Genomic DNA, 24,251 nt, shown 5'->3' on the forward strand with positions numbered 1-24,251 from the left:
ACCTCGTTGAAGCAGCGGAGCAAGTCCTATGCCTTTGCTGTGGAAGCTTACAGGCTGCCTTCTTTGATAGGATGAACCTCTGTGATTCAAGGTATGTAAACTGAGGCTTTTCTGTTTGACAGCATAAATAGGCACGATGCTTATTAGTTGGTAATCAAATGGGTGTATGCGTATTGTACCTGTTGTTAACCGAATGCTGTGCGTGCATTTTGTAGCGCGCTCGGAGTGGCCTCCAAAAGTTTCGTCAGACAGTTCTGTTCGTCCACGTTCCATGGTAATGAGGCGGAAAAACACAGCGGCCGCGCCATCTTACATTGCCCGTACGGTTGTCTCTGAAGCCTCCACCATGCTTCAATACCGACAACGCTTGCCAAAATTTAAATGGCGACGGTTTGTGTTGTCAGACAACCGAGGAATTTTGCACGAGGTCTATTAACGGAGCATACAGGGATTTCTCCAGAGCTATTAGGTCGTATAAATAAGGCAACAAATAAAGTTCAATAAAACATCACAAAGATTTCCGAAAAGAAAAACACGTTAAAACAGCATCGTTGGTGCTGCTACTGAGAACTGGCGTCGTACAGTTGGATCTGCTCTTGGGCGTTCGTCTTGGGCTTTTCAAGTGTCTTCTTCCATATGGTGCCAACTAGACCGTGTGTTTCCGTTTTCTCCCGGTGCAGAGCAAATAAAGTCTCATATTTTCTTACATAATGTTTTAGAAATCTACTCGCAAAATTTTATTACGATAAATGCACCACTTGAAGACACCTCTGGAATTTCAATGCACTCCGTTCAATGGCTTATTTATACAATTTTCTTTTTACGACTGAATGGTGCTCAAAACACCCTGTAATTTAAGGTTTCTCAGGTGTTTTTTTTTTTTCTTTTACTAGCTTTTGCTACTAACGATTTTGACGTTGAAAGAATTCGCATCTTCTATTTTTGAAATTGTTCACCTTATCACAAAGGACAGGAAACACACTTCCTTCCTTCGAAATGTTGCGATTCTGCCGCGTAATCGCGAGGGGAAAATTACAATGTTCCCCGAACTGCAGCCGCGAGCGGTGGCCGTGAGAAACACGCGGCGTGACGTCAATGGGGGTCTTGTAGTAGAAAGATAGCGAGTTGTGCGAATACCTGCTCGATAAAAGGTAACTTTTCTATAAATCTTATAGTTCAAACAAATATAAGTGCGTCAAAAACCTGGTATCATTAACAAAACTTTTATTATACGGAGTTTTAGTGGCGCCATCTATCCTAGATCCACAAAACAGTCAGCTCTATCTGCTCCTGTGAACAGCCGCCAAAAGTTGGAGGGGGAGGGGGACAGGGTCGGATGGGTATGGACGGACCCGGACAAAACTTTCCTCCTTTCACCATATTGCTCGCGCTGCGCCCGCCAGCACGTGGTCACGCGATCGCGAGCGGATGAGTTCTCGCTGCTCATGGATGGCTCTAGAGAGAGACCTTCACCGGAACTCCGCGCCAACCCCATTGACGTCGCAGCGCACGCGACTCGGAAGATGGTGTAGTAGTTGAGAGGCGCCGAAAACCTCAATCTTCGTTCATTTTTAAAACAAAAACTAGGACATGCAGGCAAAAGCGTTTTTTTGTTCTCTAGTTCAGAAAGGTCGAGGCACCAACTCCCAAATTATTTAAGCAAAGCAATGCAACTAGCACAGCTCCTTTAAAGGCAGACCAACAAGCAGAAAAAAGAAAGCTCGCCCTCGCCAACCCTTGCTTTCCTCCTCGCCGTTTCTCCGTCAACAAAAAAAGAACTCCTCCTTCACATGGCCACTTAGAATTAGAAAAGATTAGTCCAGTGACCATTTAGTATAACATCAAAAAGAGATGCAGAAGCCATGTGTCTTTCCTTCCCCCAACCCTTCCCTGAAGCTACACCCTCCCCATCATCTTGACCCTCGGATTCAGCCGACAGAATTCGCTACGCCCTCCTCGGACCAGTCATATTCTACCTTTTGCCATGTGATTAAGCTCCCGCCCAAATCCATGCGCGGAAAGCGGAATCGGAAGATAAAAGGGAAGCGGTCGATTGGTTTGGCGAGTGCGTAGGACCCACCACGCCGTCACCTTAAAGCTGAACGGAGTGAAAACTAAAGCTCAAAAAAGTCTGGCCACGATTCTTCCCGCATGTTGGCACCTGCTTGCCCCATTGAGTTCCTCCTGTGGTTCGTTCCCAGCAGTCTAGATAGCATCTTGCCCCCAAGAAAACATCAACGACACCATTCTTTTTGTCCAAAGTTTTCTGAACATCATTTTTTTTAACCCTTTCAACAACTGCATAAAATACTGACAACGGCTCAATTTTTGCGAGGACCTAATCTCGATAAATTTCGTGATTTAAAAATGTTGAGGAAAATCGATCGCACGAATACATTGCTCCGTGGCAATGGATACATATCAAATCACCTTCAGTCCTAAAATTTCGCGCCTGCAAGATATTCCCGAAATTCATACTTATAGTTGTGGAGGTCTTCGAGCCTCCATCCCACATTCTTCTAAGAACTAATGTGCAACAAAAGCATAAAAGATTACACGTCATAGTAGGAGGCTCCAGCACAGCATAGGCTCGGCGTTTCCGCCAAGGTTGGCATGACAACGTTCGACTTTTGTCTAAAAGAAGCAAGCACTGCAAATGAAGGCGATTCACCACTCGCTTCGACCATGAAAGCTCTGCTGTGCCTTTCCGAGACATCAATGGGTTCCCTCAGAACCTCTCCAAAATACAGGTTTAAAGTGACATGCGAGACACTGTCAGACTGCACATCTGCGCTCTTAAGGGTGCTCAAGACATCGCGGGACCAGAGGACAATTTGTCCAGAGATGCTTGTGCTTTTGCCATCTGCTGAGACTTCCTGTAAAGAGTGGTCCATTTAAAATTTACCTTATGAAGAATACAAGTATGTCATAAAGCACCAAGGAGAATAAGCCGCAAGAGGGCGGTTTGGAGAAGTGGGGCTAGTGGTCACACCACAGAACATACATCATGCTGCCACACCTGGCTTGGCGCATGATAACAAAAAGAAAACACAATTAGCAACGCAACATTGCCGACCCTATAAAAAATATCTGCATTCACCCCTGAGCTGACAGTTATGCACCCACCGAGTTAACCAACCGCCTCCCTTTCGTCGGCCAACCCCGCTCTCTGCGTGTGGGTATGGGCAGGAGCACGATTGCCTGGAGGAAGATAAATGTATGACTGGTTCGGCGAGCACATAGATTCCACTGCAGTGCCAGCTTAGGGGTGAACGAACTTGAGTCCCTCGTCCAATACTACTCTTGGGCCCGTCACGAAACGGCCCGAAGAGTGATCCACGAAAAAAAGAAATATAGATCCAAGCTGCTGTTCGAGTCAAGCGAATGGCAACACCCCTTTCGGCGCCTATTTCTTGCCCGTGTGACGAACGACCGTCGTTAAACTTCGAAGGGTTCCAAGCCGCTGCAAAAAGCACGTTAAGACAGAGAGCAGGAAATGGGAGGGGAAACAAAGGAAAAGATAGAAAAACTTCTGCCAGGAAGAAGAGTTTTGCAAGCCGGGCTTTAAGACGAGTCTGCCCAGTCCCGGCTTGAAATAACACAACGCGGAAGTCGCAAGGGTCACGCAGACTTCGGTCGCGCGGACAAAGGAGACGCACAAACTGCCGAAGATGTTTCCAGAGAGCTGAGCACGCTGCACAACCAACAATGCCAGCTGCTTTTCCTGTTTATTACCATTCCTCGAGGTACAACACAACAATTGATTTATGACTTGAGGCAACAGGGTCCACACGCGATATAAACAGGAGTCCAGTAAAAATGCACAGCATCAACACCTCTTCTTTCTACCAGTCATGTCGAAGAGTTTACTCGTTTTAAATACAAGTTTGGGGGAAAGGGGAGGGGGGGGAGGGGGGGGTCTTGAAGTGCAGCTTGTGAGACGGTCCTTGCACGTCTTGCCCTTGTTGCAAACGTCGCTCGGTTGTGGGAACCACTCGCTCCAAAAATGCTTTCTAGTCACTGTCGCAGAACACTTGCTGCCGAAAGTCGCAGACAACCCGGGTGGCGCTTCATTGTCGCGGTCTACCGGCACTGCCGTCCATCGCTGCCCTGCCGGTCGATCGACTTGCGACTGTTTTTTTTTTTTCCTGGTCGGAGACAAGAGAACGCCTAGAATAACGGAATGTGCCTTGGCGTGCCTTTGGTATGGGTTGGACTGACTGCTCAACACAACGTTAAGGGGAGCAAACAATGGTCGGTGCACAGATAGACGACTCCTGCCACGACCTCGACGTAGAAGCTGTTCCACGACAAAACTAGACAGACGTCGCTCAAACAGTTTCACGGGAAGCTTTACAGCGCAACGAAAATGTGTGCAAAACCACCTAATGAGACTTCTCGTGCCTCTGCCGCTTGTGCATTATCATACGCCCGAAGGTCTAAAAACAAGGTAGATTAGCTTTGCAACAAAAAAATAACTTAACGAGGTTGACAAAAAAACAAACAAAAAAAAACCTTCTTGGTGCGAGCGGCAAATGACCGAATTACATCGCGGACGGGGCATTCCTCTTTGCGGATCGATAAATTAAAAACGCCGGAGAGGAGGTGCGGCAATACCGTTATGGGCTACCGCACGCCATATCTCCTACTTTGATCTTGGACAGGAGACGCAAAGAAATCGCTCCGAAAGAGATCCCCGAAAAAACGGGACGATGCGCCGAGAGAGGAAAAACACGACCGACTGCATAGATCAGACAGCTAAAAGTGCCGGCGGAGCAATGCACCGTAATGCAGCTTTCTAAAGAAATAGGGATGACCCGGAAATCTGCGCAAGAAGAAAGACCACGCAAAAGCCGGAGCGGGCGTCTCGGCCCGCATTGTCGATGGTTGCGAAATGCACTCCAGGACACCGAGTACGTCTTTGTGGCAAAAAGCGACCGGAGCGCCTCGTCGTCTGCGACGGACACTCGGAAGCCAATCCGTAGATGCCCAACCTCATCCAAACGGATTACGATGTCAACCCAACTCATTGTTTAAGATTAAAAAAAAAAAAAAAAAAAAAAAGAAGAAGAAGAAACAAGCAAGACAAAATCTATTCTCCTCGAAACAAGCTAAAGTCATGTTCCGCCCAACGCCCGGCACGAATCGGATGAAACCGGAACGAAACGTCTGCACAGAAGTCGGCCGGGCAACAAATGCCGATCGAAGGCGAGCAGTTGGATTCGAAACTTTAAGACCAAGAAAGTCAATGTCCGTCGTCCCATGCATACAAAAAAGAAGAAAAAAAAAAGGGGCATTTCATTAGCAGATGACGCGAGTCACACTCCAGACGAGGCTGATCGTACGGTGACTCGGCGCACAGGACCCCCGCACAAAGGGTGGTTCGTCACACGTTTCCCGTCGCGTCGCGCGCGGCCACCCGGACACTCTCAGCTGACCGAAGAGGACTGCGGGTAGACGAGCACAATGGTGTTGGGCACGGGGGCGGCCGTGAAGACGACGGTGGTGGGAGCCGTCTGCTGTGGGCGGTCGCAGTCGTCTGAGCCGGACACCTGGAGGCACTGCTGGGCGGCCAGGGCCTCCTCCTCGAGCCGCCACTGGTCCGGGAAGTCACTGCCCGGGTGCTGCTGCACGTGCAGGCGCAGGATCAGGTCCCGGATGTCCGCCCGCTTCTGGGCCACCCGGTCCTCGGGGAACCAGTCCCCCAGGTCCAGCTTGAGCAGCTTCCCCAGGTTGGGTGGATTCTGTGGGGGAGGGACCACGCAATGTCCCTCTCTTTCTGAGATCGTCGCTACAAAGACCCCCCGTGTCTAAGTAGCTAGTCAGCCAATGACAGTCTGAGCTCTCGCGTCTGCTCTGCAGTTTTACGCATTCCCCTCGCTCGGCTGAAGCCTCCAAGTTGTAAGTGCACTAAAAGTAATTGTGTTGGTAAAAAGTAATGGCCAAAAGTGAGTTGGCCCCAAGCGGAATCTGGTGTCTCAGCTTCACCATAAAATTCTAGAATTCTGTAATGGCACCCTCTTAAAATGAAGAGATAAATGGTGAAAAACATGAGGTGGGCTATCTTTGGAGATGAGACAGTCAAACCTTATATTAAATTAATGATAGTAGTAGTAAGCATTGTCTTAAGGGGGGACACCACCCAAAAGAGTAAATTTTTGAACCACTTGTCGGATTTAAATTATATTTACACTGCTTGTTTCTGTTGATGTTGAGAACATTTCTGCCAATTTTTGTTAACCCGGGTGAAGTACAAAAAAAATTGCAAACGTTCAAAGACGAAAGTGGGTGTGTCTGCTTAGGAAAACTATCATTTTGAAATTACTTATAAATTTGTTGTTTTCATGTGTTATATTGCATTAGGACAGTTCAAAGCAGATAACTATGGAGCTATATTTCTATGTTATACCATCTTTCATGACAAAAAAGCCACATAAACACAAATACAGTTTTTTAAATTTCCATCCTTTGTCCAAACTTTTAGTTCTTGAGCATGAAAAATGACAAAAATAAAAAATACAAGCTCATAGTTATCTTCCCCTTAAAATTTCACCCCAGAAAAATTCATAAAAATGAATCCAAGTTGCATAATAGCAAAATGATAGTTTTCCTAAAGTGAAATTTATGCCAAAAAGTGGAATGGAGAAAAATGCGTTCAAAGTGCTCCAACCTCTACCTTTTCTTTAGCATCAGTGGACCGAAAATAATTTATAAAAAATTAACTGTGCAGTGTAAACTAATGAAACTTTCTGGGAATACTCTCTAGATGTTGGTGGATGTAAATATGACATTTTTTAAAATGAACTTTTTTTTGCAGAAATTGTTTTTTCTGGGTAGTGTCCCCCCTTAAGACGGAAAACCTGAACAGTTGGCCACTCCTAAAAATCGGTGCGAGTCAGTTCACGGTTGGGGAGTGGTGACATAAGAACTGAGACTGCAGATCGTGGACACGGCAAATTTGCGTTTCACGAAGTGATAAATGTAAGAATTTGCTACAACTCGCGTGTCACGGGAAAGGATACCGTAGATTGCGGATGCAGCGGATTCGCGCTCGATGTTATGGATATTTATCTAAAGAAACCGGATGGGCGATCTTTCGCGGGAGGTCGTTGATACAGGATTTTATGGTAGACGAGAAACTTGGCCAGCGCAGTACCACTGCTGGCCTGGTGTCTTTGACGTGCATCACGCAATAGTGATGCACAACCGCATGCCGGCACGATTCTCATCTAGATCAAAAAGGGGCTGGGGAGGGGATTGAGGCCAGGATCCCTGGGTTCCGCAGTGCGAGCTTTCGCTGCGTGTCCTCCGATTTGCGATGCGCTAACACGCTTGGCTACCGATGTCCCCTGTAGGTACGCTACAAAACTGTATATGTGGGTCGCACCGACGTCGCGTCAGCGGCCATTTGGGTGGTGCTGTTGCTGAGCGCGTACCTTCTGTAGCAGACATTTCGCACTGCAGAATTTATTTTTCTTGGGAAGAACGAGCAGGAATGATTGCCAGCAGGATGCGACGACGTCACGCGCGAGTCACGTATAATGCAAAAAAGGCAGAATCACAAAGGTACGAAACATACAAACCTCTGTGACACCTTTTTGTTTGCTGTTTGAAACATCCAGCATTGCAACAACTCAGAGTTGGATGTTCCAAAAGAGGGCCAAAAACCAGCACTGATGTGAAACGAACAACCTCCCTTTCTGCCTTTCTAACAATCTCTCCGATTCAAACAAGAACCTCCAAGCTGAAACGATCTGGCCCCTTCAGCAAAATGCTGGCCACCATTTTAAGGTCTTCGGAGACTCTGCCCGATATCAACCTGGTCGGTAGAGCCCAGTTGTTCCCTGCCATCTTCTGTGCTTCTCGCAGATTCCTCGAGCTCCCGCATTTTCTCGACTGTCCCTGCCCAGAAGTAAAGCGTTTTTGCAAGTTTGTTCTATTTTGGCAGATTTCAGCCACTCGTTCGTGCACAACATTCCCTAGTATGAGTATTATTGCTCAGAGTCTCTAGCCTGCTTCCTTTCTTTAGTGTGGAGTCCTGGAGGGGCTTCTAGGTTGCCATTCAAGGCAAATATGGGTTCTCCAGCAGTGAGAAGTTTGAAACCCCCGGTCAGTACACACGGTGAAATAACGCTTGAACAAACTTTGAGGAACCTCCAGAAGCGAAAGTCGACTCAACCGAAAGCACTGGACACAACAAGCTTTTGTTAGGGAATTTTACAAAAGCTCATTCCTACGACCAGCTTGTTCAACTGGAGTTTGTTCAAACTGTATTTCACTGTAGACAGAAATGCACGTGAGGGGCTGTCCAAACAGGACATGTTTGCTGCATTCACAGAATTTGGTGTGCCGGAGGTTTTCCTCCAATCCTAATCCGCTTTGGGAAATTTTTTTTTTCTTTTTTGCAGGGGCGAAACGCTTTTTTTTGATTTCGTCCTTGGACAGGGGCTTGGAGCGTGGTTTTGGGGCCTTCACCGTTGTCGTCGTCAATCCCAACCTTCCGAAAACAAAATAAAAAGGGGAGGAGAACACAGGAAGGAGGCAGAGAGAAAAGCCATGCAGTTTGCTCGGTTGATTACCTCGTTCGACACAGAGGTGCGTGCTGCAATTTTCATGTCTTTTTCAGCGAATTGAAGCTACTCAGGGCGACATGCTGGCTAAGGTTATGGCTCTCCAAAATGAACAAAAAAGTATGAGTGCTTCAATAGGTCAGCTGTCTGCGAGAGTAACTGCTATTGAGGCGGAGCTGGCCGAGGCAAAAGCTGTGTCAGGTGCTGCAACATCGGGCGTCAGGTGTCGGTTGAGATAGCTAACATTCAAAAACAATCTGATGATCACAAAAACCGACTTCGACCATGTAATCTGTCATTTTTTGGCTGTCCTGACGCTCTGAATGAAACGTGGAGTCAATCGGAAAAAATTGTACTTGCTTTCTGCTCAGAAAAACTGGGCATCCAGCTGGACCCCTGCAATCTAGAACGGTCGCACCGCTTGGGTAAATTTCAAGATGACAAGAACAGACCTATTATCGTCAAATTTTCTCGTTTTAAAGACAAAGAGAGTATATTGGTTTTCGGATTTAAGCTGAAAGGAAGCGATTTTGCTGTCCATGATGATTTTTCCGCTTCAGTGCGACAATCTCGAGCCAAACTATTTGAGTACGGAAAGAGCCTTAACGTATCTTTTAAGGTGCGCTTTGATAAATTACACATCAGTAACACACGCTATTTCTTTGATCAAGATTCACAGTCAGTTGTCGAGCTAAATGCATAGCAAACAAAGCAAAAAGCTAAGGGAAAGATAATCAGTTCCCGCCACATTGAACCGCGCGATAAAAACCAACTACATTCTGTTCTTTTTACCAACATTCGAAGTGTTATACCGAAGCGCGATAATCTTTGTGCCGTCACGGCGGACAGTGAATCCGATATCGTAGCCTTAACAGAAACATGGCTTCATCCTAGTATTGATGACAAAGAAGTATTCCCCCATAATGATGACTGGAACATTTTTCACCATGACAGAGCCATTCGATGAGGGGGTGACATATTTATAGCTATAAAAAAAAAAGTATTTCTTGTTTTGATGTTACGATTTCAAATAGAAGCATCGAATTTTCTGCGATATGTGTTTGAACGCCATCCAATAAAATCGTTATGGCTGTATGTTACAGACTACCTGACTGTGATTCATCGTTCACTATCACTCTTTCCTCCATATTGGTTGATATTAAAAACCGTTTCCCAAAAGCTGACTTGTTGCTTTTTGGTGATTTTAATCTTTTACTAATCGATTGGGTCAATGTATTATCTGATGGGTCACGCACATCGACAGAATTTCTTGACATGTGTCAAACCTTTAATCTGATGCTGGTGATTAACCAACCGACACACACTGGTAACATTCTCGACCTCATTTTAACTACATCACCGGACATTGTAAAAACAGTACGTCATTGTAACGGTTTGAGCAACCATAGTTCCCTTCACGTTGACCTGTCATTCCCGGTATTTGTCAAAAACCCAATCTGTAAAATTATTCACGATTATAATAAAGCCAATTACGTAGCAATCAACAATGATTTATCAGATTTTTATAGCTTGTACGTAACTGAATTCTCGATAAGATCTGTTGAGGAAAACTAAGTACTTTACAAGAATAAAATAAGTGAGCTGGTTAGATTATACGTCCCTACTTTACGTATTAGGACGGACTCATCGAATCCATGGTATAATAAAGCGCTCTGGTCATTGTGCAATAGGAAAAAACGACTGTTTGCAAAGGCAAAACAAACTAACTTATCTGTTGCCTGGGACGCTTGCTACACTACGCTCAAAAACTATGCCCAAACCATTAAGCAATCTAAAATTAAATTTTTTTCCCAGGACTTGCCCGCAATCTTGCAAAATAATCTGAAAACATTGTGGAAGCTTATGTCACCTAAAAGTGGCCACGTAAATATCAATCTGAAAGATATTGCTGGTGAGCCTGTACCGGAGAAGGAGTGCCCTTAGTGCTTAATGAATACTTTTCTTCTGTGTTTACCACTGAATCCCCACAAAATGTTCCAACTGTCCCTGAAGAGTGTTATGATTCCATGTCGTTGATTACTGTTAACTCATCAGGTATCGTTAGGCAAATGGAAAAACTACCGCTCACTTCCTCAGCTGAACCAGACAATATTAATGCAAAGATCTTAACAAAAAATACCGCCAACATTTCCAGTGAAATTCTCAGCCCCATCTTTAATCAATCTTTTTCCGAGAGTTGTCTGCCTTCCGACTGGAAGATTGGGAGGATCGCCCCAGTCCACAAACAGGGAACTCCATCTTCCGCCTCAAACTATCGTCCCATCTCTCTAACCTGCATTGCGTCAAAACCTTTTGAGCACAAATTACATATTCTAACATCATGACTCGCCTAACGCCAAATAATTTTTTCTTCAGGCACCAGCACGGTTTTCGTAGGGGGTTCTCCTGCGAGACCCAACTATGTGAATTTGTTCATGAACTGCAGACTAACCTAGAACGCCATATACAAACCGACGCCATATTTCTCGACTTTTCGAAGGCATTTGATTGTGTTCCCCATCAACGTCTGCTTTCTAAACTATCCTCCCTAAATTTAGATCCCCTTGCATATTCATGAATTAGCAGCTTTCTCGCGTCTCGTATGCAATACACGGTTGTTAACGAGCATGAATCAAAGCTAACAAACATCACTTCGGGTGTACCTCAGGGTTCCGTCCTTGGCCCACTGCTTTTTCTTATTTTTATTAACGACCTCCCACATGACAGTTCCTGCAAAATACGACTTTTCGCCGATGTCATCCATAACACCATCTCAACAGACACTGATAATCTTTTCCTTCAAATGATCTCATAAAATTAACGACTGGTGCGGAAAATGGCTCATGTCGCTTAACAAATCTAAGTGTAAGCTAATCCATTTTACCCGCAAGAAAACTCATTTACCCTTTCATTAAACCCTAGACAAAGACGTGATCGAATCAGTTTCAATGTATAAATATCTTGGCCTTAGACTAACGCCTGACCTCTAATGGAAACCTCACATCGAAGCCGTTTCTGCAGAGGCTTCCCAGGCCTTCGGATCTGCGAGACGCCCCTCCTCAAGTCCGAAAGTTGGCATATGAAACTTATGCAAGGCCAAAATTAGAATATGCATCTGCAATCTGGAGTCCTCATCAAGTCTATCTAATCAATCACCTGGAGTCAGTATAAAACCGAGCCGCCCGATTTACCTTATCATCGTATGACCACTTCACTAGTGTCTCTTCTCTAAAAAGTCAACTCGGGCTTATACCCTTACTCATTCGAAGGAAACTCTCCCGTTTATGCCTTCTTCATAAAATTTATTATCATTGCCCAGAACTAAAGAACGCCCTGCTCTCAACCCCCGATAGAATATCCTCCCACCTAAACAACTCTTGTGCAATAAAACATAATTCTAAACAACTCTTGCGCAATAAAACATATTTCTGGTAAAACTAACTCATTCCTCCCATATGCCATCACACAGTGGAACCAGTTGCCATCCTCCATCGTCAGCACCTCTGATGGAACAGTGTTTTACGATAATTTACTAGCCCATTATGTATAATTTCTCATGTTCTTGCTTATAGTTACTGTTATTGTTCTACTACTGCGTCTGCTATTGTATTCTTTGTATTACTGCACCCCCCCCCCCCCCCCCCCTTATGTAATGCCCTAACCGGGCCCTTAAAGGGGCGGTGCAATGATTTTAACACTGAACGAATGTGCAGCTTGTATTTTTTATATTGTTTACTTCGGCATAAGTAAGAGAAAAAGTGCCGCCATACCCCGAACTACCTCTATTTCTCTGCGTAATCGCAAAATAAAAAACGTTTTTTTCCCCAACCTGCGGCCACATGGTGGCCGCAAATGGAACCTGCGGTGTGACGTCATTCGGAGTGGTTTTTGTAAGTGATAGTGTTAGGCAATTGTAAGCTTGATTTAAGGTTAAGTTTAAAAAAATCTTGTTGTTTAGGCATGCAGAAACGCTTCAAAAGCGTTTTTGCCGCTAAAAGGGTATGAATTATTTGTGGCGCCATCTACCGCAAGTCAACAAAAGCTGCCGTCATCCGTCGACGCCCGAGGCGCCTACGGCGGCTACACGAGCAACCCGGACGTTTCGTCTTTCCCTCGCTCGACGGAGTGCGTTGGTCGTAGTCCGTAGTATCGTGGTATCGTTATTGTTCCTGGTGTCTCGACCTCGACTTCGACTTCGACTGCACGCCGCGTCGACTGCCCGCCTCACAAGTCCAACTGACTTACTATACGCAAGCATCTTGCGCTCGACGTCGCTCAGGCCGTCCGCCCATGCCACCATGTTGGTCGGAATTCGGCGGGAGAGCGGGAGAGCGAAAGAGCGGCGAGCCTGGCGAGCCGGCGAGCGCTGGGGAAACGGAAGCCAGAAGAAACCAACCGGAAACCAACGCCACTCCGAATGACGTCACAGGCGAAGCTGGTGCCGCTTCAATGTTGAGTTGAGGGGTGCCAGAGATACCAATTTCTTTTATTTTTTTTAATGAAAACTAGGGCAAGCAGGAAAGAATAGTTTTCGGTCCTTCGTTTTATATGTGTCCGGGATCAATTCCCGCAATTAATTAGCCAAAGTCCCGAAATTGTTGCACCGCCCCTTTAAGGTGAAAATAAATGAAATGAAATGGAATGAAAGTGTGCGTGGCATTTGCTGTGTCCCGTTTGGATGGCCCCGGGTGTCGATTTTTCAAGGTTCTAGCCGCAAACGCCGCGCGAAAAAAGGTTCTTCCGGGAAAAGGGACCCCACCTCGAGGAAGCTCTCGACATACTGCAGCAAGTAGATGCCGCAGTCGCTGTAGTTGCCCTGCTGCGGCGTCATGGGGGTGTACCCCCTCATGTTGGAGGCGCAGAAAACCAGCTGGCTCTTTTTCTTAGCCCGCCACTCCTCCGTCAGGTACCTGGGGGACAGCAAGTGGGCGGGAACAGGGTGACTCAGCGGACGAGAGTGCGGTCGGCCCGGCGACAACGCCTCGGACGAAGACTCTCCCCCGAGTACTTTGCGCTCTTCTTAAACCCCCAATCTCGGGTTGTGAATACATTGCGTGGTTCGAGTTGCTAGTCGAGAGCGTTTCACCTTGTTCTTAAGGGGAGACACTGCCCAGAAAAAAGAAATTTCTGCAAAAAAAAGTTGATTTTGAAAAATGACATATTTACATCCACAAACATCTAGAGAGTATTCCTAAAAAGTTTAATTAATTTTCACTGCATAGTTAATTTTTTATAAATTATTTTCTGTCCACCAAAGCTAAAGAAAAGGTAGGGTTTGGAGCACTTTGAACGCATTTTTCTCCATTCCACTTTTTTGTATAAATTCCATTTTAGTCAATCTATCGTTCGATAATGGAAAAACAGGGAAGACTCATTCTTCCCTTTTCCTGACTGAAATTTAATAAGGAATGCGGCTACGGAACTTTTTTGTCACTTAACGAATGTCTTTTATAAAAAATATTTTGTCGAAGACACAGAAGACCAAAAAGTTGACCAATTTTGCAGAAGAGAAAATTTATAGAAAAAAATTACTTCTTAGAAAAAACGTTCCATAGCCACACCCTCCAGGCATTCTGCTACATATCTAGTTAATAAAAATCTTGAATATCGTGATAATTTTCTGACGATAGATTAACTAAACAATGTAGGCGTGTTGCTGATGGAAGCTACTCTAATTACCTTTTCATTTAACCGACAGACCTGAAATTTTGTTATACACCCTCTAGCATGACCACCAGCCTACCCTGTAAATTTAATTAATTTTAAGACAAGGGTTCAAAAGTCGACCCCCCTAGGAGGTGTGTCCCCTTAAATCCCGAATCTTGAGTTGCGACGACAGCAAACGGTTTAAGTCGTTGCTGTTTTTGTAGCCAATATGGAGCAGAAAAGTGTTGGATTTTGACGTAGACAAAACCGTCTATGTCAAAATCACCAGAAAACTATCAACAGTTTTACTGTTTGACGTCGGGAGTACCGCCGTGGTGTCTGACGCATCCCCAACTGGAGTGTTTATCACGTCCAAAAATGCGATCCTTCGATTCCCGCCCAGTGACGTCCCGGATGTGTCATGCTGTGGCGGCATCCCTGACACCGGTCACGGACGTGTTCCAGACACCACGGCGGTACGTGCGACGTCAGACAGTGAATAGCTTTCTGGTGATTCTGACGTGGACAGCTTTGTCTTCCAGGCGAAAATCAGTCCACTTCCAGCTGGATTATGGAACTCGAAATGAGGCAGTTTAGCTGGAAGTGGATTGATTTTCGCCTGGCAGCTAAGATGAAATCTTTTCCATTTCCACTCCATACCGGTTGCCAAAAAAAGCAACATTGACTGTCTAATGCTTAGGAGAGCGTAGAGTGTGCTCATCTTTCGTCTTCCTCTCCAACATAATTTGTCGGCAGCGAAACGATGCTTCGTCGCTGCAAGACCGAAGAATTCCACGATGACAGACTGCCAAGAACACAGTTTATCTTATATTTTAAACCTAAATGTGGAGGACAGCTTGGTGTACAACTCTACATTGTGGACTAATTATTTGCTTAGTTACATTCCAAGCCACTTGGTGTTATGCACTTGCTCAAGAACCCCCATCAACATGTGGAGATTGGTTACTTTTACCAGATCGACGGACACATACGAGCACCGGGAATCCGACCAATGATTAAATTTTCTTCTAATCCAGGTAATTTATAAAACTACAGTGACCGATGTAAACATTGGTAATACTAAAGCTCGCTTTCCTGACTGCAAATAGAAGTGCAATAACCAAAATGAAGCTGAGCAGACGTTTCAGTCTACATAACCACCCTACACTCTACATAGTTCCAGTGCAACAACCTTAGGCTGCTTAGCAGAGAGGAACTGCTAAGTGACAAATTTACTTTGCAGTGAAAGAAAAACACTTGGAAGTTAAACACAAAGACCAGAAGCCCTTCATATAGCAACTCTTTTTAGAGCTGGACACACCATTTTACTTTAAAACACCTGCAAAACGTAAAAAAAAAAAAAAAAGAAACATTTTTTTTTGCAATATTTTACTTGCATCAAAATTTATTTAAAATCGAATGCAAAGAGGGGTGTGATCCATGCGAATTTCAGGGGGCAGTGAGGCTTTATGACGATGCATGAAGTCGTAGGTATACCGTAAAATTCCGAAAGAACGCCCGCCCAAAATGAAGAGATAAATGGTGAAAAACATCGGGTGGGCTATCTTTGGGGTTGCCACAGCAAAACTTCATCAAAAACCGGCCACAAACCACGTGATGCAGGAACTGATACCGCAGATCGTGGACACCACAAATTCGCGTGTTACGATACAATGAACAAGTGGGAATTTGCTACGAACTCCTGTGTCACAGGAAGGGATACCACAGGTTGTGGACGCAGCAGATTCGCGCTTCACGGTGCTAAGGACCCGCGGAAATCCGCCGAGAACTCGCATCACACGGGAACGGATACCATGGTGAAAAACATCGGGTGGGCTATCTTTGGGGTTGCCACAGCAAAACTTCATCAAAAACCGGCCACAAACCACGTGATGCAGGAACTGATACCGCAGATCGTGGACACCACAAATTCGCGTGTTACGATACAATGAACAAGTGGGAATTTGCTACGAACTCCTGTGTCACAGGAAGGGATACCACAGGTTGTGGACGCAGCAGATTCGCGCTTCACGGTGCTAAGGACCCGCGGAAATCCGCCGAGAACTCGCATCACACGGGAACGGATACCGCAAATCGCAGACGCAGAAGATGCAAGTTTTATGGTGCAATAAACATGCGGGAACCCGCTACAAACTTGTCTGTCATGAGAACCGATATCGCGTGCGCAGATTGCAAACAAAAAGGCAGGAATCCGCTCCAAACTCGTATGTTACGGGAACAAATGCCGCAGATCGCGAACGCAGCAGGTTCGCATTTCAAAGTGCAACATACACATGGGAAACCCGCGTGTTACAAGAACCGATATCGCGTGCGCAGATCGCGGACAAAAACGCGGGAATCCGCTATAAACTCGCTTGTCAGATGTGGCGGTACAGCAAATTGCGCGACTGATGCGATTCCCATCGGCCATTGCGTGACGTCCGGCGGGAATCGGGTAGTGGGCGATGTTTCGGAATTTTTTTGTTGCAGAAATTTAGCCAGAAAAACAGGATAAGCAATCTCTCGGAGGCGGGCGTTCTCTCGGAACTTTACGGTAGTTTCCCTAGAGCCCCTCTTCTCCAGTCTCTCCTAGGACCTTCTTCGGGTAGCTATCTTTGCATTGTTTTTGTGAGCTGAGCAGGCAAGTCTAGCCGTCAAAGTTTGAATGCCACTTTGCGCCGACCGTCGTCGGATCCGTAGCCAAAGGGATCGAAAACCGAGCAGCAGGTCGGAACTATGACCGCCACAACAATGGCAAGTCGTACATGCGAGCTTCAACTGAAGATCGTTCCACGGTCCAAAGACCGGTGCATACGCTCCCTTGAAAAAGTGCTCATGAAGATCTTTGAGGAAAGATGTCCTGGCCATGCCATATCGACAGAGATCGGGCGTGGCCGCAGCATGTTTAGACGAGATGGTAAAGATGTTTAGGAAAGTGCTGCATCAGAAATCGCTACGGCAGCATGGATGACGACGCTGTCTGCGACAATGAAGGTGCCCCAGACAATAGCTGCGGGGACTGCAGTGATGAGTGTATTCAAAATAAAGGTAGGGTTTCTAGAAAAATCTGGAGATTGCTCTCCGTAACTAGTGCAAGCAATATGCGAGGTATTTTTTTTTCTTGTCAAATTGGCACGTAGGAGGTAAGGGTTTTATGCCGGAGCAGATAACACGTGCAAAAATATGATAGGTGAAAGATGACATAAGGTCATCAGCATCCAAAGGACGAGTGAGGTACAACAGGGGGTGCAAAAGCCACTTACTCTCTTAGCGTGGACATTATGCGACACTTGTTGCCTTGGCCTCCTCGAAGAGAGTCCAGGATCAAGATGTACGCTTTCCTGCAACATCAACGAAGAAAAGAGTGACTGTTCAGGACGGCTCGTGCACCAAAAAATCAAAACAACACAAACAGAAAAAAAGAGGAGAAAGAAACACCAACAACAAAAAATTCCCTTTTTAAGTAAAAAAAAAAAAAAAAGATTCCAAGGACACCTATCGTAAAATATCGGGCAAGCGCCCACTCAAAATAAAATAATCATGAAAAAATGGGGCATGGGCGCTTGTTCGGTCATCAATTCTACATATAAATGTACTGTGCATATTTTCTCAGATCTTACAAATTTGGGTATGGGCGCTTAATGTGGTATGGGTGGATGCACGGTATTTTACGGTAAGCACTTCTTATGAGTTGCAAGTGCGAAAGCATGAATGTCGTTCTTCCGCTCCCTTAGTTCGTCTGCGGTGTACTGACGTGGACAGCCACGTTTTGCTACTGCCGAGGTTGCGGCCGCCGACGGTATGGACGCCTCAGGCGCCGCCATGCTCCTCGGCACCGAGAGGAGCAGAAGCAGCCGCTGGGCCCCCCGGCAAGGACTCCAGCAAGGACCTCCAAAAAACAAAAGGTAGTGCCCTTGGCCACTTTTTTGTGTTGTGCACTTGATTGCTGGCCAATCCATCAAGCTGAATATGTAACAACAGCTTACTTCCCAAGTTCGGAAAAACCAAATCCGGGAAAGTTTCTAAGGGGCGGAGGGTTGCGATTCTTAAAAAGAAATATTGATAACAAATTTCCATGAAGACAACTTCATTACATTTATATTGGACTGCTCATGCTAGCGAGATACAGCTGGGCCTCGCTATCATTGCAGCCATAGGTTGTAATCACAAAGATTCCTTGTTTAAGTTGCTGGGAGGGGTAATTTGCGTTTTCCGGGAGATCTTTCTATCAACTGGGAGATTTTTCTGTCAATCATACAACTGTAAAAATTTGTCGAAATTTAGGAGTCTCCAGGGTAATACGGGAGACTTGGCAGGTATGCCATAGTGACCTATACAGTCTAATCTACGGTCTACTGCAATGTAAAACGAAAAGGGCTTCGGCAAAGAGGATGATAACAAAAACAAAAGGATAGTCTAGCTTAGGAGCAGCCCTCTGGAATGTTTCATAGCCCTGTTTCTCTCCTGCAAGTGTATGTGTTGTGACAAGACAAACTAATGTGTTTTTATATTGTCTTGCGAAAATCCTGAGAGGATAAAAGACACATGGAGCAGAAATAAGAAAGCACAATGAAACGGCTGGTCCATCCCATGGGCATCATAGAATCTCAGTGGCCACACCAAGAAAACCTGGTTCAACTCATGGTTCAACTTGACGGCACAAGCGACAGGTATCGGAAGCTTATCAAGAGGCCAAGAAAAATGAGAAATCTCAAAGTGGTCTACAGACAGCAAGGTCTACACAGTATTGAGGAATATGTCTGGAAAGATTTTGGCTCTGGTCTGGGAACAAGTTTGCCTGAATAACAATGCTTTGTGTTAACTTTTTATTTACATGAAGTCAGAACGACACAAGCTTTCAACTGGGCATGAAATCTTTTGGCCATGCTTCTCGAGACCTTTGAGAGACAACGTCCACTGCATCAGCAGGTTTCTCCTTACATGACTTTTATGGGGCAAGATCACAGAGTAACAGAAGCCTCTGAGCATCCACTTTGGTCAGACAAGTTGTTAGCCTGCTGGTGGCCAACAACCTTTAGGCAGACTTTTTTGGGGAAGATCCGTTGCCTCAAACCGTTAATACCAGGCGACTACTTGGATAGTCTAAATTTTCTTTGAGATGTCAAGTTTTGCTGGACAATATTGGACCCACTTAAATTTGCTTTATTGTCTTATTACAGAGGCTGAACAATTGATTTTTTTTATCATAAATATACATTCAGGATGGTATTTGAGATTCAACAACATACCACACTGATAATGCTGTTTGCATACAACACTCCAGCAGGGCTGCATATTTACTTCAATCTGGGTTTGCTTCTTGTAACACATATCAGAAATAATAATTAATTGCGTTTTCATGCCGCAAAAACGGACATTTGTTTGCTATTAGTCTTGTCTCGTTAATATGGACCTGTGTTCCCCAAAACAATTGTTCATTATGTTAGTGTTTTATAATCATGAATCAATGTCAAGATCACAAATAATAAACAATGAATGATATGTTACACGTTTTTGAAAAAAAAAACTGGAGACGCAAACAAAGAAGGGGACGAACACAAAATGGCATGTTGTTAATGTTTGTCGTCGGCAATTGGATAGGGAAAGAAGGGCAAGTGAACCGGCTGGAAACCCCTAAAAATTTTAACCAAATTGTCAGTGCCCAGGTCTTATCTGACCACAGTGAAGATCTGAGTTACTTCTGTAACCAAAGAGCTTCACTAATCTTTTGTTGTTTTTCCCCCCTTTTTTTTTGCACTTCTGGTTCGTCTTTGAAATGTCCATATAAAAAAAGAGAATAAAAACATGTATTTACCATTTCGCATTTCTGTATTTAACATTAACAAGGTAGAATTGTCCGAAAACCACTGTAACAAGACACAACTATATTGTGTTAATAAATCGCAGAGATATTTTTGCGCCATACCGTATTTACTCGCGTAATGAACACACTTTTTTTCCCCGATAAATTGACACACTTTGCGCAAATGTCATTTTAGGTGCCTACATGACACGGCAGGGTACTGTAGCATATCTCCAATAAAGGAGGCACACCCGCAACTGATTGTGGGTGCGCCACGGTAACCATGCTCTGTAAATTGCGAATCCTTTTTAAGGGGGGACATGGGTCTTTGGAGCCAAAAACTTCCTAAAACTGCATTCTTTTGAAAATGGCGATGGCTGTTGTTCTTCTCAATCTACCAGGCTTCTAATTTTATGGATGAATGTTTGAGCTATATATCAATTTATAATGTCTACACGGGCTGAGTGTGTATTGAAGTTGACTGTAAAACATTATTTTCACAAAACACAACTTTTGGACTCATTGAAAATTTGCAGGAGGGCTATCTCAGCATCTAGCGCAGATAGAAATATAACTTTTCCTGAAATGTGTAGCTAAATGTGTGATGCATACAATGTTGAGAGTAGATTTTTTAATATAAGCCTAGAAAGTTTTCTATTTGATCTTTTGTTTTATTACTTGTTAGCCCTACACTGAGCACTGAACTTCAATGTGCGGTAAAATCACTAATAATGGATGTATCTTAAAAGTACTTCCAACATTGTATTCTCTACACTTCATAGTATATAGCCATGTGTTAAAAATGATATTTTGTTGAGCGTTTTTTTTCCTATCGTTGGTCCAAACAAAGGCAGGCAAGTTTGAATTCTCTTGAGGACAATTCTACTGACTAAGAAAATAACCAGATATACGAAATCAGCACAAAACGCTGAACAAGCTTATGCAGTTTCATTGGGTTCGGTCATAAAATAAGAAAAAAAGCTCTAAGACCAGTGTTCCCCCTTAAGGGCAAACTTTTGTCCAGAGCAATAAACAAAACTTGAACTACTCGCAATACATCTGAGTCAAAAGCAGTTCAACTGCATGTAAGGTAGTAGTAGCACAAGACTACCAAACCGCAACCTGTCTTTCGATTTAAAACGCATTCCATTTCTCCTTTTGGAGAAGTGCTTGTGTGACCGGGAGGGAGGCGGGGGAGTGTGGGGTGGGGGGTTAGGGGAAGGAGCCGTGGGCCGCACTTTAACACGCAAAGAGCCGCAGCTTGGCCACCCCTGATAAAGAGTATTGGAGTCTATTTTGTAACTTTTGTTTGTACCTATGTTTTACAAGTTAAAAACAAAAAAAAAAGGAAAAAAATTTAGAATTAAAAACAGCGCTGCGTCCGTGTTACTTTTTCGTCTGGTCCTCGTCTTTTCGGGCTGTTTTCAATTCCGAAGTATGTACCAACTCGCCCAAGCCTCAACTTTCTCAACTTTAGGAAAAAAAAAACATCAACAACACACACTACTTTGTCTTCATTCCTTTCCCATGAAGCGCCATCATCAAGCTTCATGTCTGCCACTGCAAGTGCGGTAATCGGCACTCTACAGTCAATGATACAATGGCTGTAGATACCTCAGGAACAATCCTTGGTCAGGTTTCATACAAAGAAGCAAACCATTAAATAGTATTCTTATTCACAAAGAAAGCTCGCGAGGTTTTGTTCCCCAGAACCATCAATAAACTCGGCTCTTGTCGGCATGGAAAACCAATAGACCTTTTGCTAAATGACTAAAACACTACGGCGCATGCTAGGTTTGTAGGCACATGCATTGCACATGCTTGTCCTGTGCCTCAGAAAGATTTAAAGTAAATGATCAAAATAAAAGTTGTTCCTTTGCCATTCCAGTGCAGCAAAGGCAGAGGTAACACAGAACGTGATGTGTTTTTGTGGAAAAACTATGCACGCATGTGCAGAGCTGTATATTGGGAGAGTCTGGCTAGTGGATGTGGCGACAGAGGCGCCGGAGAGGAGAAAAGTGAGGAGGAAAGGGAGGAGAGCACCAAAGGAGAGAGGAAGGGAGAAAAAAGGGAAACGAGCGCCATTTTGACGCAAAACTTGCAGGCGCAGAGCACTTTTGAGGCTATGCGTCGTCTGCTACGAACTCATTTCTTTTTCATCTGAATGAAAATTTGCGTTCAAATATGGAGAAACTTCATTTGTTAGCTTTTTAAGCCACCGAGGAATAAGACTATAGTCAAACCCGACTATATCGAACCCGTTTACATTGAATTATCCCTTATATCAAACTTCGTGCACAGTAATGTTACAGTGATAATATACAGCAAAAACCTACGGTTACATTGAACAAAAATAGCATCCGCTACCGATATATTGATCTGCCAATGGCGCTGTTTTGCTCTGCAAGCTAGCTCTCCCCCAAAGCAGGCGGCCAGCAATCTCATTGATTGCTTGGAAGAAAAAAAAAAGAAGACTTTTGTAGAAAGAGCGGTGAGAGGGTGCCCCTTACTCCCTCTCCCCGCTCCCTCCACAGAAGAGAATGTTAATTTTTCTTCCAAACAATTACCGCTGCCGCCCAAAAAAAAGCCAGCTTGTTTTGCTAGCTGGCTTTCCCCCAACGCCTGCCTTGGGGGAAAGCCAACTTGCAGAGCAAAACGACGCTCTGCAGGAGAAGGTGCGCCTGCTCGGACGTGCTCTGTGCTCTCGGCATAGTTCGGCGCTAACGCGCGAATATAGAACGCAGCGGCCCTAGCATTTTGGAGCCCGTCGATAGCGTAGAAAAATATTGTTATCGCGGATGCAATGAAAAAAAAGCAGCAGAAGATGCAAGACTATTTCATTGTAATATGTCAGCAGAAGCGGATTTTTGAGAGTCAAATTCATTAACCCATTCGCTACCGCGCGCGTCGCGCGCTGCCGAACGTCCGTATTGCATGTTTTTCTCCTAAAACAGGGCCACACTACGTGTGACTGTTTTGCTTGTATAATAAGCTTTTCAGTAAAACTAAGTGCAGAATATAAAACTCGGCGCAGAAAACAAGAAAACATATTTATTTACATGCTTAAGTGGTTCTTCAAGTCTTTAAAGGGGTCATGAAACGCTTTTCCAACTTTTTCCTGTTTAGCTTTCCTCCTCAACTTATAAATCGCCCATTCCACCAAACAGTTAAAGAAGACGAAAAGAAGGGAGGCCCCTCTCGCTCGGAATCTGGATTGTGTAGCCGGACAGAGCCATTGTCCCCCTAGAAGATTAGCCCATCGTTCAAAATTCAGACAAAAGTTGCTTTCCCCACTCCGTTCATCCCGAAGCTGACAGTGCTGTTGAAGCTACGTGCTCCTTGGGCCAGCCACACTTGCCACGTGAGCGTGGCAAATGTGGCTGCAGAGAATGAAGTCAGGTGATGAAAGGGGGGCGGCTGATTGGTCCGGCAAGCGCGTAGCTTCCAGCACAATGTCAGCTTAGGGGTGAAGGGAATAAGTGAGGTCCGGTTGCGTGTGACGTCAGCTTGGACCCGATGACGCGCTTTTGGGACCGTGGATGTATCACAGTGAAAAGGCAGAGAGGTTGCGAAGGGGAGGAGGTACGAAATAGTCCGCTCTGTTTTCAAATTTTCGCACTGAAAGTCGGACTTTTGACTTTCTACCTTTTTTCTTTTGGTCCACTGAACGATGTGCTATTAGTAAAATCCCAATCTGAAATGAGTTATCCCAACCCAAAAATCGTTTCATGGGCCCTTTAAATCAATAGGCCCTCGCAGATTCTTCCTCTTATGAAAGATCTCGAAACACTCCCTCCTCGGTCGCATAGGCGTCTCACAACGAGTGCACTCTTGTCGTGATGCAGACTCAGAATTGCTGTCGGAATCGCTCCCTTCGTCGACAGAAGGCTGCGAAAATTCACTATTCTAACCAGACGTCCCGTAATCATCGCTGTCGAAGAGGATATCTACGATTTCATCGTCAGAAAGGCGACACCGTACACTGGATGCTGCCATCTTCTCCAAGCAGGCAGCGATCGGGCAGGAAAAACGACACACAAAAGAACAAGCTCAAACAAACACAGCAAACAGAACGACCCTCGCCATCTGTTGGCAAAGTATCTAACAACACTATCCTAAGTCTACATAGCGCACTATTTATGATTGGCTCTTTAAAACAGAAATTCATGCAGACCAGCGAATCACCGGCTTTGACAATATGGCCCCTGATGGCACGCCTGGCGATTCAACGA

At 44.9% G+C, this 24,251-nt stretch overlaps 1 protein-coding gene across 1 annotated transcript in view; it reads right to left on the bottom strand.

Moving 5' to 3' along the window:
- Positions 1 to 3,670: 3,670 nt before the first annotated feature.
- Positions 3,671 to 24,251, bottom strand: part of LOC8050534 — a 101,499-nt gene continuing 80,918 nt past the window's right edge. Inside the window, exons 18-20 of the mRNA XM_029995623.4 lie at positions 17,480 to 17,557; positions 13,330 to 13,480; positions 3,671 to 5,744 (exon numbers count right to left, since the gene is read on the bottom strand). Of these exons, the coding sequence (XP_029851483.3) occupies positions 5,430 to 5,744; positions 13,330 to 13,480; positions 17,480 to 17,557 (544 nt within the window). The 3' untranslated portion in view covers positions 3,671 to 5,429. The remainder of the gene's footprint in view (positions 5,745 to 13,329; positions 13,481 to 17,479; positions 17,558 to 24,251) is intronic.

This window comes from Ixodes scapularis, unplaced genomic scaffold (genome assembly GCF_016920785.2).
Source record: "Ixodes scapularis isolate PalLabHiFi unplaced genomic scaffold, ASM1692078v2 PGA_scaffold2__306_contigs__length_199485367, whole genome shotgun sequence".
In the NCBI taxonomy this organism is placed as follows: domain Eukaryota; kingdom Metazoa; phylum Arthropoda; class Arachnida; order Ixodida; family Ixodidae; genus Ixodes; species Ixodes scapularis.